General features: G+C 44.3%; 1 protein-coding gene and 1 long non-coding RNA gene across 2 annotated transcripts; one reads left to right on the top strand and one right to left on the bottom strand.

Moving 5' to 3' along the window:
- Window positions 1-2,501: 2,501 nt before the first annotated feature.
- Window positions 2,502-3,645, bottom strand: LOC122691309 (proline-rich protein 2-like; the record flags this gene model as incomplete). Its single annotated transcript, XM_043897933.1, has 2 exons — window positions 3,574-3,645; window positions 2,502-3,235 (listed from the first exon to the last, which is right to left on the bottom strand). Coding segments are annotated over exons 1-2 (806 nt in total), but the record flags the coding sequence as incomplete, so codon positions are not given.
- A 2,010-nt stretch (window positions 3,646-5,655) lies between these two features.
- Window positions 5,656-12,886, top strand: LOC122691310. The gene is made up of 4 exons (XR_006340386.1): window positions 5,656-5,712; window positions 6,477-6,594; window positions 11,799-11,944; window positions 12,877-12,886. It is a non-coding gene; the product is annotated as an uncharacterized LOC122691310 (long non-coding RNA).
- The last annotated feature ends 4,047 nt before the right edge of the window (window positions 12,887-16,933 follow it).

Below are 16,933 nucleotides of genomic sequence, written 5' to 3'. Positions count from 1 at the left end.
AGATAACAAACAAACAAAAAAATTGTTTATGGGTAAGCTTAGAAAAGTCTTTTCCGTATATCTTGAAGTAGCAGTATTTTTGCAAAGGCATCAGTGTGAAACCACAGAAGGCATGTTGAAAATCTGATTAAATTGAAATTGACAAAGTAAATCTGGTCATTGCTGTGATTTGAAACACTTTAATATGATAACTCAAATTATAACTGACAGCATTTTATCAGAACATATCAGATTTTCATGAATGTCACATAACTTCTAGGATATCTATATTAGTAGCATCAACCATACAATATAACTTGAGAAGATTCAATCACTCCTCCTGAACAACACTTCCCATGTAGTTTAACATGCCAAATGAACTCAGGTTGTTTAATAAATATCTCTCTTTGGGAGGTCTCAGGGGCCCTCTGAAGCATCCCAAAGTTAGCTAGAAGTCAGTTATTTAGGAAGGTTTGTTCACAAATATCAAAAGGGTTTATGACAGTCAGGTAGGCTGTGAAAGAATACTTATCCACTTAGCCAAAGGTAACAAAAGATTTCAAAGGTAAACCTAGGACGGATCATTTAAGAGGTAAAGAAACTTAAAATCCACCAGCAAAGGCAGTTCAACATCTCAAGAAACCTTGTACTAGGCACAAAACTCTTTTCTGGGGGTCCACTTTCCATAAAACCTCCTTATCCCATTCTGTACCCATTCCTTTGCTTCCCCCATCCTGAAACTGCCACCTGTAAGTCAGAACTACTTCTTTTTCCTTCATCAAATGCGATTTCATTCCTCGGACCTTCTTTAACTACAAGTCATACATTTTTCCTTAAGCAACCGAGAACTGACTTTTATATTGGCATTTTACAGACTGGTGAACATACGTATCAGTGATACTATCTAAAAAAAAAAAAAAAAAAAAAAAAGCTTTCTTACACTGCACATCTCAGCATGGCACCAGACACTATTCATGGATAGTCAAAATCTCTTTAGTTTCTGTGTAAGACGAAGGCCCTGTCAAGTGGTGAATGTTTCAGAACCTTAATTTATGAAATGACCTAGCTATTCAATACACTGTCATCACTTAGTCTAGCACAACCACAGACATTCAGGTAGCCAAGATCTGGAGAAACTATTGTAAGTTCAGTTCAGTTCAGTTGCGTCTGACTCTTTGCGACCCCATGGACTGCAGGCTGCCAGGCTTCCCTGTCCATCACCAACTCCCGGGGCTTGCTCAACCTCATGTCCATCGAGTCAGCGATGCCATCCAACCATCTTATCCTCTGTTGTCCCCTTCTCCTCTGCCTTCAATCGAGACTACTATAGACAGATATTTTAAAGTATAATTATTTTTAATAGCTTACCTAAAAGCTCATATCACATTTCCATTTTTTAGGAGTGGTTTTGGTTTGTTTTTAGAGGTACTTTCTTTGTTGACCAGTCTGTGAGAGAGATAACAATATAGCAATATTTAAGTTATAGTAAACCTAGGCACTGTGAAAAATTTATGCTTAATGTTAACGACTCTTAAACATGTCTATATTAGAGTAGTGAAAAAAATAAAATACTAGATATTTACTATTGACTAGTTCCCAATTCACAGGAATCCAAAATTCACTTAGGTCCATTTTTTTTTCTTGTATTTAGAGCTTTTTTTTCTTGTATTTAGAAATATTAGAGTATTTCTTTGCATTTCTTGAGGGCTTCCTTTTCTTTAGATTATTTAAATAAGAACTCACTCACAGCTTCAGCAATATTATCAAGAAACAGAAGACTCACACTGAGACATACAGAAATCCACACAGAGGTCTTCTAGTTTTCCGCCTAAGATTGAAAATATCTCTTTGACTCCCCCTTTTTTGGGGGGAGGGGGGTGTTGAAGTTCTCATTTGCCCAAGGCTGAGGTCTCAGGCAAAGTGGGCATTGTTTTCTCAGGAAATGGTTAACTTCAAGCTCTGCCCTAGGCAGGCCTTTGTAACAAGCTCTGTTTTTAATTGATGTGCAAAAGAACCAGCTTTACAGTTTCCAAGAAAAAAAGTGTTTTTTTGTTTTTGTTTTTTTTTTTATTTTAACCAGTTTTCTCTGGTTCTGTAGAACATCATGGCCATCCTAGGTCAGGTCATCTTTCCTTTCTGTAGTCATAGTTTTATCCCTGAATTATAGACAGATCAGCTGACACGTTTTCCATAGTTGAACCTGGGGAAGGATCATTAACCTGGCCGGATTTGGAAGGTAAGTGAGGGAGAGCCGTCTGGGAGGAGGGGCCCCGCGGGCGACTGTGGTGGGGGCGGCGTGCAGAGTGCGGGTCGGGTGGGAGAGACGGCTCTCCTCCGCCTTCCCGCCCACCCCTCCATCCTCGGCCGGGCGCCCCCGCCACCCTTGCCCCGCGCCCGGTGGCGGCGTCTCCGGTGTCCCTCTTCCGCCCGACCTCCCCGCCAAGTTCCCTCGAGGTTGGGTCCGAGGGTTGGGGTGGGGTGGGGGGTGGTGGTGGGAGGTGCTCAGCGCGCCCCCACCCCACCGCAGGCGCCTTGCCCGCGGCGCCGGCCATGGCTGCCTTCCCCCCAGCCGCAGACCGCACAGCACGGATCCTCCGGTCGCGTCTTGCGGGCTGTGCGGCGTGACGGCTGGCGGCTCCCCGTCGCTGGGCCGCTTGCCTGCCCGACGCGTCCCGCCGCTGGCCCTGGACCTGTTTGCCTCAGCCGGTCGTCGTCCGCTGCTCTGGGCCTGACGCGCGGTCGCCAGACGCCTCCTCACGCCCTCCGAGCCTCGGGGCTTGCTCCCGGCCACCCCTCCCCACGCCTCGCGCGGCTGTCTTGTCTCTCGCCCTCTCACCTCTGTCGTGTCCCTGCCCGCTTGGCGCCACGCTTCCCGTCCTCTCTGCCCTTGGTGGTGGAGGGAGGAGGGTGCCTGGGCCGCGGGCGCGGGTAGGGGGCCCCGGTGGTTGAGGGCGGAGGACGGGGTCCGGGGGGGGGGGGGGAGCGGCCGTACCGGTGTAGAAGGTGGTGGGGGAGGGCTCTGCCCGTTTCGGGGGTATGTGGGGGTGGTCTTTTGGCGTCGGCGGGGACCTCCGGGCGGCGGTCGACCGGCGCACTGGGGGCCCCCATGCGTCACGGGCCCGGCAGGGTCGGGGCCCGGCAGGGTCGAGGCCCGCGGGCGGGGACGCGGCGGCGGCGGTGGTGGTGGTGGTCGAAAGCCGGGCGGTGGCCCGCAGGGCGTGCCTTGCGCCTCGCCCGCCTCCCCCTTTCCAGGTACCTAGCGAGGGGCTTCCCTGGTGGCTCAGGTGGGAAAGCGTCTGCCTGCAGTGCGGGAGACCCAGGTTCGATCCCTGACTTGGGAAGATCCCCTGGAGTAGGACTTGGCAATCCACTCCAGTATTTTTGCCTGTGAAATGCCATGGACAGAGGAACTTTGTGGGCTACAGTCCATGGGGGTCTCAAAGAGTCGGACACGACTGAGTGACTTTACTTCACAGCTGAGAGAAAGCTTGAATTGTCTCGTTGGGGTGGATTTGCTCCTGGATGGATTTCACCTGGCGGCAGTAGGGAGGCCCGTGCGCCTCTCCTGAAAGTGGGCGTATCGGCGGAGCACACCTGGCCAATGTCGGGGGTGGAGCCTGCCTCCTCTGAGCTCCTAAGCAGTGGGTCCCAGGTCTCAGGGACCATTGCAACTGGGAATGCCCATTTCATGGGCTCCTGGATCCCCTTCGATCAGCATCCAGTGAGCAGAGGGCAGGGGTACGGACCACAGGTAAGGGAACTGGGACTGGGTGGCGTAGTGTGGAGCGTGGAACCAAGTATTCTGCCCTCTCTGTTGGCATAGTCTCGGAGCCCCCTTACCTGGAGGTCGCAGAAAGGCCTTGCCATTGGGGTCAAGGCCTTTACCACTTTACCCCTTCGCATAAAGCTCAGACCCTTGTGATTTTTCCAAGCAGCCTAGTGCCTGTCGCGAAGTCCCCAGGAACTCCAAGGGATTTATCCTGCCTGGTGATTTCTTTCACCTGCTGGGCACTCCACAACCCTTACTCTGTCTGGCTGGCCGGCCCAGCCCTGCTACCGGCAGTTTGCAGTCCAGTGGGCCCTTAATCACCTGCTGGGATGGGAAAGGGAAGGGTCCACAAAATGCACCCTAGAAACTTAGTAGGGTGCATGGATTTAAAAACCTGGTGGCCACCCAGGCAGAAAAGAAAAGAGGAGGGCACCTTGCTGCACTTTCGTGGTGCAATCTGTGGCTGTCCTGCTGAAAGGGGGCCTTTCCTTAGGGACCCTGTGCAATAAGTATGGTGTTTTGGACCTGAATAATTAGAACGTGTAAAATTTTTTAATTATGTGGTGCTTTAGTTAAAATAAAAAGCTCCAAGTTTTTTTGCAACCTGAGGTCTAAAAATTGAAGGTCTATTTTCCTTCCACTGTGGCATTGTATGAAGAAATTTGCTTTTTTTTTTTTTAAAGAAAAGAGTCTGAAAAGTGAGGGAAACAGAAAAGCCAGAGGTGCCCCTGTAGTTTGGTGAAGGTCTTAGGAGGTCACTTGTAAATGCTGCTGGCCGTCGGGAGGCAGTCTCTTGTGACCGATGGGCACAGAGCTCTGCAGGCTTGTCCTTTGCCTGGATGTTCTTGTTTGTGAAAATCCAGCTCAGAGCCATCTCCTGATGTGTAAGAATTTCCCAGACTAGACCCCTAGGCAAATCCCTTAGGGCCAGGGACTCCTTTCTTCATTGTATTTGTCTGTTTGACTGAAAAGCAGCAATGGCATATTTTTCTTTAAATCTGGTCTATCATCCAGGCCTTGGAGTAATATTTCCCATCTCTCAATAGACTTGGGTTCCAGGGATGAATTATAGTTAGTTGTCCATGATTTTGCAGATGAGGAAACTGAGAGACAGAGAGGGTGGAGGACTGTCCAAGGGAGATGGGATATCCTTCCAGGAACCCTGGCTCCTGGGTTTTTAATGAGCTTTCTACCCAGCATGGTCATTAATTGGCAAGTGTTGACATTGAGAATAAGCTATTGGTGGAAGTGTATAAGGCTTTTTTAAAGAATGTGCCTACTAGCTGTGCATCTTATGTAGTATTTTCATTGTACTCCCCAACCCTTGGAAAGTGGTGGGCACAGGGCGGATGCTTCATCCTTTTTATTGAATAAGTTCAATGTCACACAATTATATCCATAGTGTCAGCAACACTATTAGGTATATTAGAACAGTGATCATCACAGTTGGTACTTCACGGATCAGTAAAGAAAGAAAACTTTTTCTTAGGAAGACTGTAACAGAATTGCTAAGTTTTAAGTTTATCCCACAAGGATATTTTTTAAAAAGATGAAACAAATCTCTCTCATCATCACCAAGGCTTTCGGAGGCCTGTTGAAGACCCCACACAAGGGAGGGTCTACCTCTTGGGACACCCCTGCTTCAGCATCTTCCTAAGCCAGCAACCTGGGACAGATGAGTACACTTGCAGTTTCTTCCTTGACCTTGGGAATTTTTTTGGAAGACAAGTTTTTGACAGACAGGGGTGGGGGAAGGTTAGGGGGTGTTTCAAGTGCAGTCCACTTATTGTGCACTCTATTTCTATTTCTGTTCCCTGGTGGCTCAGGTGATAAAGAGTCTGCCTGCAATATGGGAGACCCGGGTTCAATCCCTGGGTCGGGAAGATCTCCTGGAAAAGGAAATGACAGCCCACTCCAGTATTCTTGCCTGAAGAATTCAATGGACTGAGGAGTCTTGCGGACTGGTATTTGTTATTCATTTCTAGATATGTATCCTAAATTTGAACAGAAATGAAAGCATGAAGATGTTTAGCAAAAAGTTATGTAAAATAAGGAGACTCAGCAATCCCTGTTCTGAGTATTTACCCAAGAGAAATGAAAAGTTGTGTTCACACAAAACCCATATGTGAATGTTCATGGCATTTGTGTCTATAATTGCTAAAAGCTGGAGACAACCCAAACATCTAGCTGGTGAATAGGTAAATAAACTGTGTGATACACACAGTGGAATACTGTTCAGCAATTAAGGAATGAACTACGGGTACACACATCAACATGAATGGATTTCACATGTATTATTTTAAGTGACAGGGGTCAGTCTCAAAAGACTATGTGCGGGGAGCGGCTTGAAAGAGCTGACTCTGGGAGCTGCCTTGATTGATTATCAAGGGTCTGTTCGCAGACATAGCTCTCTGTCCCGCCACCTCTCTGGAATTTACAATCCAAGTTAACTCCTAACAGAACATTAGTAAGCCTTGAGTGCACACAAGACGCAGATAGATAGCTTTGCACGACTGCCCTGAAGATAAGTAGGATGCCTTTTCTTATCCCTTGGCGCCATGAGAGAGCTCTGGTTATTGTTATCTTAAAGATGATGTACATGGGGAAGAATTTTCTTTGGGATGCCTCTCTTCTTGGTTTAGTATATATGTAACCCTGAGAAATAAAGAATCATCGTTGACTGCAGCGATCCTCTCGACCCCATCTGTTCTGTGTCTTTATTTCTTAGCCTAAAGGAACGCGTCGTGTTGCTCGCTGAAATCTTCCGGCTGGCCTGGCAAGTGACGCCCAACAGCGTGGAGCTCAACGAAAGTTCCTTGCGGCCGCTGCCCGTTGAAACTATTAAGGTAAGTAAGAGTGTGTGTACTTGTATATTGAGGGGCAGGAAGGAGTATTGTCAAGAGTATAAACCATGGGACAAGATCATAGTCGTCAGTTGTTTGTGCATATGTTACAGATAATGTTGAAGGATCAGGGAATGCAGGTTACTAAAATGAAATTGCAGACTTTTCTTAGTTTTGTTGAGGAAGTATGTCCCTGGTTTCCGCAGGAAGGGACTATGAGTTTAGAGATATGGAAAAAGATAGGGAAACAGATTCAAACATATTATACTCTCCACGGACCTAATAAGGTTCCTGTGGAAACATTTTCATTATGGTCTTTAATAAGAGACTGCCTTGATTTTGAACATGAGGAAGGGAGTAAATTAAAACACATGCTCCCACCCGAAGAACCAATTTATGCTACTCCTAAAGTTTATGCTACTCCTAAAGGGAAAGGACCCACAACCTTTGAATTAGAATCTGCAAAACCTTTGAAGGAAAATGAGGGAACGCTGACTCCAGAGGATGAGGAAAGTTTAGAGGAACAGGCAGCTGCTTACCATAAGGATGATCATTGGGAATTACTTGTAACTGACGATTCGAATGTGCAGGCAGCAGCTGCCCCTCCGACAAAAGGTCTGGAGGCACTCATGCAGAAATTATTAATAACAATAAAGGAAGAAATAAAAAGGGAAGGTAGGGATGAAGGCGCTGGTGCAATCCCTACTGTGCCTCCTGCTTATGCACCCTCAATCATTGCTGGATTAGATCCTCCACCTATTTCCAAACCTGAATATTCGTTGAATATAACTCGTGAATCACACAGTTTGTCCCCCTTGCAAAAGGCTATGCAACAGGCCCAAAGAGCTGGAGAAACTGTTCAGGGATTCTCCGCTGCTTTCCCAGTATTCGAGCATGAAAACCAACGGTATTATGAGGCCCTACCTTTCAAAAAACAAAAGGAATTTAAAATTGCCTGTGCCCAATATGGACCTACGGCTCCTTTTACCCAGACCATGATAGAGAGTCTAGGAGGTCAAAATTTGCCACCTAGTGATTGGAAACAAATTGCAAGAGCTTGCTTATCAGGAGGGGACTATTTATTATGGAAATCAGAATTTACAGAACAATGTGGCCATATAGCTGAACTAAACCAGCGACAAGGGATCAATACTACATATGAAATGTTGGTAGGGGAAGGGGCCTACCAAAATACCAATGTTCAGTTGAACTATTTGCCTGGAGCATATGCTCAAATTTCTAATGCTGCCCAGCAGGCTTGGAAAAAGCTCCCTTGCTCTAGTAATAAGACTGAGGATCTTTCAAAAATTCATCAGGGGCCTGATGAACCATATCAAGATTTTGTGGCTCGTCTTCTTGAAGCAGTAGGTAAGATTATAGCTGATGAGCAGGCTGGAATGGTGCTTACTAAACAATTAGCCTATGAAAATGCAAATTCTGCCTGTCAGGCTGCGCTTAGACCGTACAGAAAAAAGGGGGTTCTATCAGATTACATTCGTATATGTGCTGATATCGGACCTTCCTATATGCAGGGTATTACCCTGGCTGCAGCTTTACAAGGTAAAAGTATAAAAGAAGTATTATATCAACAGCAAATGAAAAATAAACGAGGATTACCTAGTAGAGGAAATGCTGGCTGTTTTGTTTGTGGCCAGCCCGGACATCGTGTCGCCTTTTGCCCCCAACGAGCCAATTCGGGGAATATTAAAACTCCTAATTTATGCCCTAGGTGTAAAAAAAGGAAGATATTGGGCAAAAGATTGTAAATCCAAAATTGTCCAGGGCAACCCACTTCCCTCGCAGTCGGGAAACTGGGTGAGGGGCCAGCCCCTGGCCCCGAAACAATGTTACGGGGCAATTCAGGGAAATCAGATGGTAGAAGGCGAGTCACAGACTTTTTCAGAGCCACCTCAGGGAGCACAGGCTTGGACCTCTGTTCCTCCTCCTACACAGTACTGACTCCCGAAATGGGAATGCAGGCTCTGCCCACTGTGGTATACAGCCCTTTGCCTGATGGAACCGTGGGACTTTTGCTTGGACGTAGTAGCTCCACCATAAAAGGACTGCTCATAGCTCCTAGAGTAATTGATGCTGATTATACAGGAGAAATCAAAATTATGGCCCATTCCCCGCGATGCATTACCACCATAGCTAGCGGACAGCGTATAGCTCAATTGATACTGGTCCCTGCGGTGCAGACTGGAAAAGCACTGGCTTCCAGGAGAGGGGAAGGTGCCTTCGGATCCTCTGACACCTACTGGGTCCAGGCAATAACTAATAATCGTCCTGAGTTCACATTAAGAATAAATGGAAAGTTGTTTACAGGCATTCTGGAGACAGGAGCTGATGTTTCTGTTATTGCCGAGAGACACTGGCCCCGAGAATGGCCTAAACAGATAGCTATATCATCATTGCAAGGAATTGGTCAAACTAATAACCCTGAACAAAGTACAGAGCTGTTACATTGAACTGACCATGAGGGTCATGAAGGGGACATTAGGCCTTATATCCTCCCAAACCTCCCTGTAAATTTGTGGGGACGAGATGTTATGACTCATATGGGAGTATACCTATACAGCCCCAGTGATCAGGTTAGCAATCAGCTTTTAGATCAAGGGCTTCTTCCCACCTCGGGACTTGGAAGAAAATAATCAGGGAACTGTTGCGCCTGTTCAGACAAAAAGGTTACCAAAAAGAAGTGGACTTGGGTATTTTTAGACGGGACCTCTGATCCTCCTGTAATTCACGCAGATCCTATTACTTGGAAGTCTGAGGAGCCTGTGTGGGTTGATCAGTGGCCCCTTTCCAAAGAGAAAATTGACGCCGCCCAACAACTGGTGCAGGAACAGTTAGAATTGGGAAATATTGAACAGTCTAATTCACCTTGGAATTCGCCCATTTTTGTTATTAAGAAAAAATCTGGGAAATGGAGGCTTTTACAGGATCTGTGAAAGGTTAATGAAACTATGGAAGTCATGGGAACTTTACAACCAGGATTGCCTTCTCCCATGGCTATTCCGAGGGATGCCCACAAAATAATTCTAGATTTAAAAGACTGCTTTTATACTGTTCCTTTAGCACCTCAAGATTGCCCTCGATTTGCTTTTAGTGTTCCTTCTGTTAATTTTTCCCAACCAATGCGTAGGTATCATTGGAAGGTTTTGCCACAGGGTATGGCCAATAGCCCCACCTGGTGCCAGAAGTTTGTTGCAGCAGCATTGCAGGAAACTCGGGCAAAATACTCTGATGCTTATATTCTGCATTACATGGATGATATACTGCTAGCGCATATTGATAAAGAGTATTTGTTACCAGCTTATGCCTTCATGGAACCTGCCTTAAAAGCAGTAGGGCTAATAATATCCAAAGAAAAGGTACAAACCTTTCCTCCTTATTCCTATCTTGGCTTTCCTTTAGAAAGGGAAACATTTGGAGTTCAGCCCATTGCATTACAAAGGGATAATCTGAAAACACTTAATGATTTTCAAAAGTTGCTCGGGGACATTAATTGGATTAGACCCTATCTACATCTTGCTACATACGAATTGAAGCCTCTTTTTGATATCTTAAAGGGGGATAAGAATCCTACCTCCCCACACAGCCTCACAGAAGCTGGAGAGCAAGCTCTTCAGAAAGTGGAAACTGCTTTATCACAGCAGCACTCCAGTTACTGTGACTATGAAAGGCCCTGGGGACTTTATATCCTTGCCTCAGAACATTCACCTACCGGTGTCCTGTTTCAAGATAATCCTCTAAGGTGGATTTATTTATCAGTCTCTCTTCTACGGGTGTTAAGTCCTTACCGTGTTCTTGTAGCCAAAGTAATAGCAAAAGGAAGACAGGAATCTGTGACCTATTTGGGAAGAGATCCCCACTTTATTTGTAATCCTTTTTCAACTGAACAACAACTATGGCTCTCTCAATTTTCTGATGATTGGGCAATTGCGCTTGCACAGTATGCAGGGGAGATTAAACAACATTATCCTGCTAATAAATTGTTACAATTTGCACAGCTGCATCAGTTTATTTTTCCAAAAGTCGTGCAGCAATGCCCTTTGAAAAAGGGGACAGCTGTCTTTACTGATGGATCTTCCAATGGCATAGCTAGTTTGGTAATCGAAAATGAATCTTACTATTGTCAAACCTCATATTCATCAGCTCAGGAAGTAGAGCTTTTTGCAGTACTCCAGGCTCTGCAACGTGTTCCTCAAAGTTTTAATTTATACTCTGACAGTCATTATGTTGTCAGAGTTCTCTCAGTCATTGAAACAGTGCCCCTCATTGGAGCTGCAAAGGCCTCTATTCAAACCTTGTTTTTGAAAATTCAGAATCTCATTCGAGCCTGAACTCATCCTTGCTTTTTTGGGCACATACGTGCTCACACTGCCCTTCCTGGGCCTTTAGTGGCCGGGAATGCTCTGGCTGATGAAGCCACCCGTATGGTATGTTATTCTTCCTTAACCCCTATCTCTGCAGCACAGGCCTCTCATGCAATACACCATCAGAATAGCAATTCTTTACGGTTACAATTTGGAATTTCTCGGGAAGCTGCTCGTCAAATTGTAAAAGCTTGTCCTACTTGTCCACAATTTTTTGTGCTCCCAACATATGGAGTTAATCCTCGGGGTTTACTCCCCAACGATTTGTGGCAAATGGATGTTACACATATTTCTGATTTTGGAAAATTGAAATATGTGCATGTTACTATTGACACCTTCTCTGGTTTTATCATGGCCACTCTTCAATCTGGAGAGGCTAGTAAACATTGTATTCAGCATTACTTATGGAGTTTTTCTGCTATGGGCCTACCTAAATGCATCAAAACAGACAATGGCCCTGGATATGGCCGCAATTTTCAAACCTTTTGTGCCCAGCTGCGCATCGTACACAAGACTGGAATCCCATATAATCCACAGGGCCAAGGAATTGTTGAGCGGGCACATCAAACCCTTCAGCACCAATTGAAAAAATTAAAAAGGGGGAGTTTGTATGCTATTACGCCTAACAATCTTCTTAGTCATGCTTTGTTTGTTTTAAATTTTCTGAGCCTCAATAAAAATGGAAAATCAGCAGCTCAACGCTTTTGGCACTATGATAATAAAAAGGCACGGCCATTAGTCAGGTGGAAAGACCCGCCGGAAGGCAGATGGCATGGGCCGGATCCAGTTCTAATATGGTGGAGAGGTCACGTTTGTGTTTTCCTGCAGAATGCCGAAGCGCCGCGCTGGCTCCCAGAAAGGTTGGTACGCACGGCGGAGGAGATCACTGGTGGAGCGAATGAGACAGCTCACAATCCAGGAGACGGTCCTGCTGCCGACAACTCAGCAGATACAGGCACTATTACAGATGGCGTGTGAGAATGCTTCGAACCCTTCCCCTGCCTCTCCTACTAGTATATTAATTTCATTACTACTCCTTTTAAACCAGATAAGTTCCATGGAAGCCAGTATCTTCTGGGCGTATGTTCCTGATCCCCCTCTTTTACAGCCCGTTGGATGGGAAATGAGTTCCGTTCCTGTGTATGTGAATGACACAATATTTTTGGGGGGGTTTTCTGATAAGCATATTTTCCCACAGAATGCCAGTATTTCTTTTTTTTTCTTCTTCTTCTTCTTTTTTTTTTTTTTTTAGGGCAAATCTCATTTTAAATTTAGTGTTTTTTTTTTTTTTTTTTATTAGTTGGAGGCTAATTACTTCACAACATTTCAGTGGGTTTAGTCATACATTGATATGAATCAGCCATAGATTTACACATATTCCCCATCCCGATCCCCTCTCCCACCTCCCTCTACACCCGATTCCTCTGGGTCTTCCCAGTGCACGAGGCCCGAGCACTTGTCTCATGCATCCCACCTGGGCTGGTGATCTGTTTCACCATAGATAGTATACCTGCTGTTCTTTTGAAATGTCCCACCCTCACCTTCTCCCACAGAGTTCAAAAGTCTGTTCTGTATTTCTGTGTCTCTTTTTCTGTTTTGTATATAGGGTTATCGTTACCATCTTTCTAAATTCCATATATATGTGTTAGTATGCTGTAATGTTCTTTATCTTTCTGGCTTACTTCACTCTGTATAATGGGCTCCAGTTTCATCCATCTCATTAGGACTGATTCAAATGAATTCTTTTTAACGGCTGAGTAATATTCCATGGTGTATATGTACCACAGCTTCCTTATGCCAGTATTTCTTATACAGGGTTTTCTTCACAATTACCAATGTGCTTTTTCCGAAATCATAATGTTTCAGGTTGTCTCACTGTTACAGATGTTGGGTATTCTGATTACAGCACTGGCTGGAGTGTGGATACTCCTGGTGTGACCAAGCTCACAGGGCATGCACAGCGACGCAACGGAATGGGACCCCAGGATATCCCATTCTGTGGCCTGGGGCATAAAGGGAAACATATAGCGGTGCCATGGAAACTGCTGGAATGAGACTGCTATGGTGTATTCTATTCCTAACAGCACGCATTCACTGTGGGACTGGTCGCCAGACTCAGAGAGAAACCCCGGAAAGGAAAGTAACAGACAGTTTGCAGCGAGAATTTGGAATCTTGGCGGCACCCTTGTTTATCAAACTGAGGTCTGGAAGTTGCTGGCCGCTTTTGAAACAAGCCGATCCTTCATGTAGACTGGAGAAAAGGTTAAAGGTGGATTTTTTGGGAATGCAACCTGGAGATATCCTCAGGCTTGTGTACCTTATCCATTTATGATTATTGCTGGTTCTGTAAATCTTACTAAGAATAATAGTCAATATTATATTCATTGTTTTAATTGTACCCTAACCAATTGCATTCGAGGAATAAGAAATAATTCTGGAGTCTTAATAGTTAAACAACCACCCTTTGTTATGTTGCCTGTAAATCTTACTGAGCCCTGGTATGAAGAGTCTGGGCTTGAACTATGGGAAAGAGTGCGCATGGCTCTTGCTAGGCCACGAAGGGGGATAGGATTAATAATTCTAGGAGTAGTAACGCTTATAACTTTAATTGCTTCTGCTGTTACTGCTTCTGTATCTTTAGCTCAATCTGTGCATAGTGCTAGCATTGTAGACGATTTGGCAAAAAATACTTCCAAAGCTTTAGGGATTCAAGAAGATATAGATAGAAAATTAGAGGATAGACTAAATGCGCTTTATGATGCAGTAAGCTTTTTGGGAGGAGAAGTGCAAGTGTTAAAGCTAAGAACAAAAATTAGATGTCATGCTAACTATCGTTGGATTTGTGTTACAGCAAAAATTTATAATGGTACTGAAACTCCTTGGGACAGAGTGAAATCACATTTAGATGGTATTTGGCATAATGAAAACATTTCCTTAGATCTAATACAACTTCATCAGGAAATTCTTGATATAGAAAATGCTCCTTGGGCTAGTATGGATTTGGCAGAAAATGCTGAAGAGTTTGTTAACAGTTTGTTTTCCAATTTTCCCTTGATAACCTCACTTTGGCATCTTTTTTCAGGGGTCGTGGCCATGCTTCTGGTATTAGCACTTTTTGTGTGCATTGCTCCTTGTATCATAAAGAAATTTGTCAAAGAGCTGTGGGACATCAAGGCTGTCCTACACAGTAATTACTTACGCCAAAAGAATCAGGCATGCCATTTTACTAAATAAAAGAGGGGGAGCTACAGGGAGCGGCTTGAAAGAGCTGACTCTGGGAGCTGCCTTGATTGATTATCAAGGGTCTGTTTGCAGACATAGCTCTCTGTCCCGCCACCTCTCTGGAATTTACGATCCAAGTTAACTCCTAACAGAACATTAGTAAGCCTTGAGTGCACACAAGATGCAGATAGATAGCTTTGCACGACTGCCCTGAAGATAAGTAGGATGCCTTTTCTTATCCCTTGGTGCCATGAGAGAGCTCTGGTGATTGTTATCTTAAAGATGATGTACATGGGGAAGAATTTTCTTTGGGATGCCTCTCTTCTTGGTTTAGTATATATGTAACCCTGAGAAATAAAGAATCATCGTTGACTGCAGCGATCCTCTCGACCCCATCTGTTCTGTGTCTTTATTTCTTAGCCTAAAGGAACGCGTCGTGTTGCTCGCTGAAATCTTCCGGCTGGCCCGGCAACTATGAACTGTATGATTCCATTTACAGGACAAGGCAATATTAATTGGCGCAGAAAACAAGTCAGTAGTTGCCAAGGTCTGAGGGTGGAGAGAAGTTGGCTACAAGGGGCAACCTGAGGGCATTTATGGGATGATGGATCTGTTTCACATGTTAATTGTGGTAGTGCTTACACAACTGTATGGGTTTGTTAAATATCATGGAATTGAGCATCCCCCCCCCCCCACCAAATTTTACTGTATGTAAATTTTAAAGGTAGAGAAAATGAAGAGATAGCACAGGTGCCCACAAAAATTAATGCCTGTGTATGTGTGTGTGTGTTAGTTGCTCAGTCGTGCTGACTCTTTGCAATCTCATGGACTGTAGCCTGCCAGGCTCCTCTGTCCATGGGCTTCTCCAGGCAAGAATACAAGAGTGCATTGCCATTTCCTACTCCAGGGGATCCTCCCCACCCAGGGATCAAACCTGGGTGTCCTGCATTGCAAGCAGATTCTTTACCATCTGAGCCACCAGGGAAGCCTAGTGTCTGTACAACAATGTGAAAATACTTACAGTCTTGCATAGTATACCTAAAATTGGTTAGGATGGTAAAGTTTATGTGATATGTATTTTACCACAGTTTAAGAAAATTCAAAACTGTAAGACAGATATTATATATTTATAATGGATTATTGTGAAGTCATTAAGCACTTTTTTCCAAGAAATTATTAATAAAATGGGAATGTGGTTATAATTTTAGATTAAACTGAATACCAAGTTGAATGGGCTATAAATAAATATGTAAATAAATCGTGGCAGAAACACTGGAAGAGGAAATGGTAAAATATTAAAGGTAAAAGTCTTGATGATGGGATTTTTTAATGATAGATTTTCCTCCTTTATACTTCTTGGCACATTATTAGTTTTCACTTATTCTTTTTGTCAGTTCAGTTCAGTCTCTCAGTCGTGTCCAACTCTTTGCCACCCCATGGACTGCAGCACACCAGGCTTTCCTGTCCATCAGCAACTCCCAGAGCTTACTCAAATTCATGTCCATCGAGTCACTGATGCCATCCAACCATCTCATCCTCTGTTGTCCCCTTCTCCTTCCACCTTCAATCTTTCCCAGCATCAGGGTCTTTTCCAGTGAGTCAGTTCTTTGCATCAGGTGGCCAAAGTATTGGAGTTTCAGCTTCAGCATCCGTCCTTCCAATGAATATTTAGGACTGATTTCCTTTAGGATGGAATGGTTGGATTTCCTTGCAGTCCAAGGGACTCTCAAGAGTCTTCTCCAGCACCACAGATCAAAAGCATCAATTCTTCAGCACTCAGCCTTCTTTATGATCCAACTCACACATCTATACATGACGACTGGAAAAACCATGGCTTTAACTAGATGGACCTTTGTTGGAAAAGTGATGTCTTTGCTTTTTAATATGCTGTCTAGGTTGGTCATAGCTTTTCTTCCAAGGAGCAAACATCTTTTAATGTCATGGCCACAGTCACCATCTGCAGTAATTTTGGAGCCCCCTAAATTAAAGTCTGTCGCTGTTTCCATTGTTTCCCCATCTATTTGCCATGAAGTGATGGGACTGGATGCCATGATGTTAGTTTTCTGAATCAGTTTTAAGCCAACTTTTTCACTCTCCTCTTTCAGTTTCATCAAGAGGCTCTTCAGTTGTTCTTCACTTTCTGCCATAAGGGTGGTGTCATCTGCATATCTGAGGTTCTTGATATTTCTCCAAATATCTTGATTGCAACTTGTGCTTCACCCAGCCTGGCATTTCTCATGATGTACTCTGCATATAAGTTCCTTCCTAGATGCTTTCTGTTAATTAAACATAGCTGATTTTGTAAAGCTTGATTGGTTTGGGGGGTTTGAGATGTTCAAGAGTCAGACAGCTAGCACTTGATGTTCCTGGAGCATACTTAGGATGGTAAGTGAACCTGATGCAGGAGAAGTGATTTTTACCCTGCTCTCTTATAATCCTCTGGTTGGGATTTCAAAGAATCAGATATCAAGAAAATTGGCCATGGTTGAGAAAAGTGGAGGTGAGATAATTTTATTACTGATAATCTTCTCTATGGCTAAATGGAAGACAAAGCCAAGAGAAAAATGTCATCCAATTTTAATCCTCTTTAATTTGATTATTTCTTCCATAGGTGTGACCTTGGTAAAGGGTTAATCTTGCTAAAACAAAGAAAAATGTGGACACAATATGAGATTTTAGATTGATTCACAAGAAAGTAATACAACTAATTTTCCAGGGGAAAGTTTATTAATTATATTTTA

The sequence above is a fragment of the Cervus elaphus genome, unplaced genomic scaffold (assembly GCF_910594005.1).
Source record: "Cervus elaphus unplaced genomic scaffold, mCerEla1.1, whole genome shotgun sequence".
Lineage (NCBI taxonomy): Eukaryota > Metazoa > Chordata > Mammalia > Artiodactyla > Cervidae > Cervus > Cervus elaphus.
This window is presented reverse-complemented; position numbering and strand designations above follow the sequence as displayed.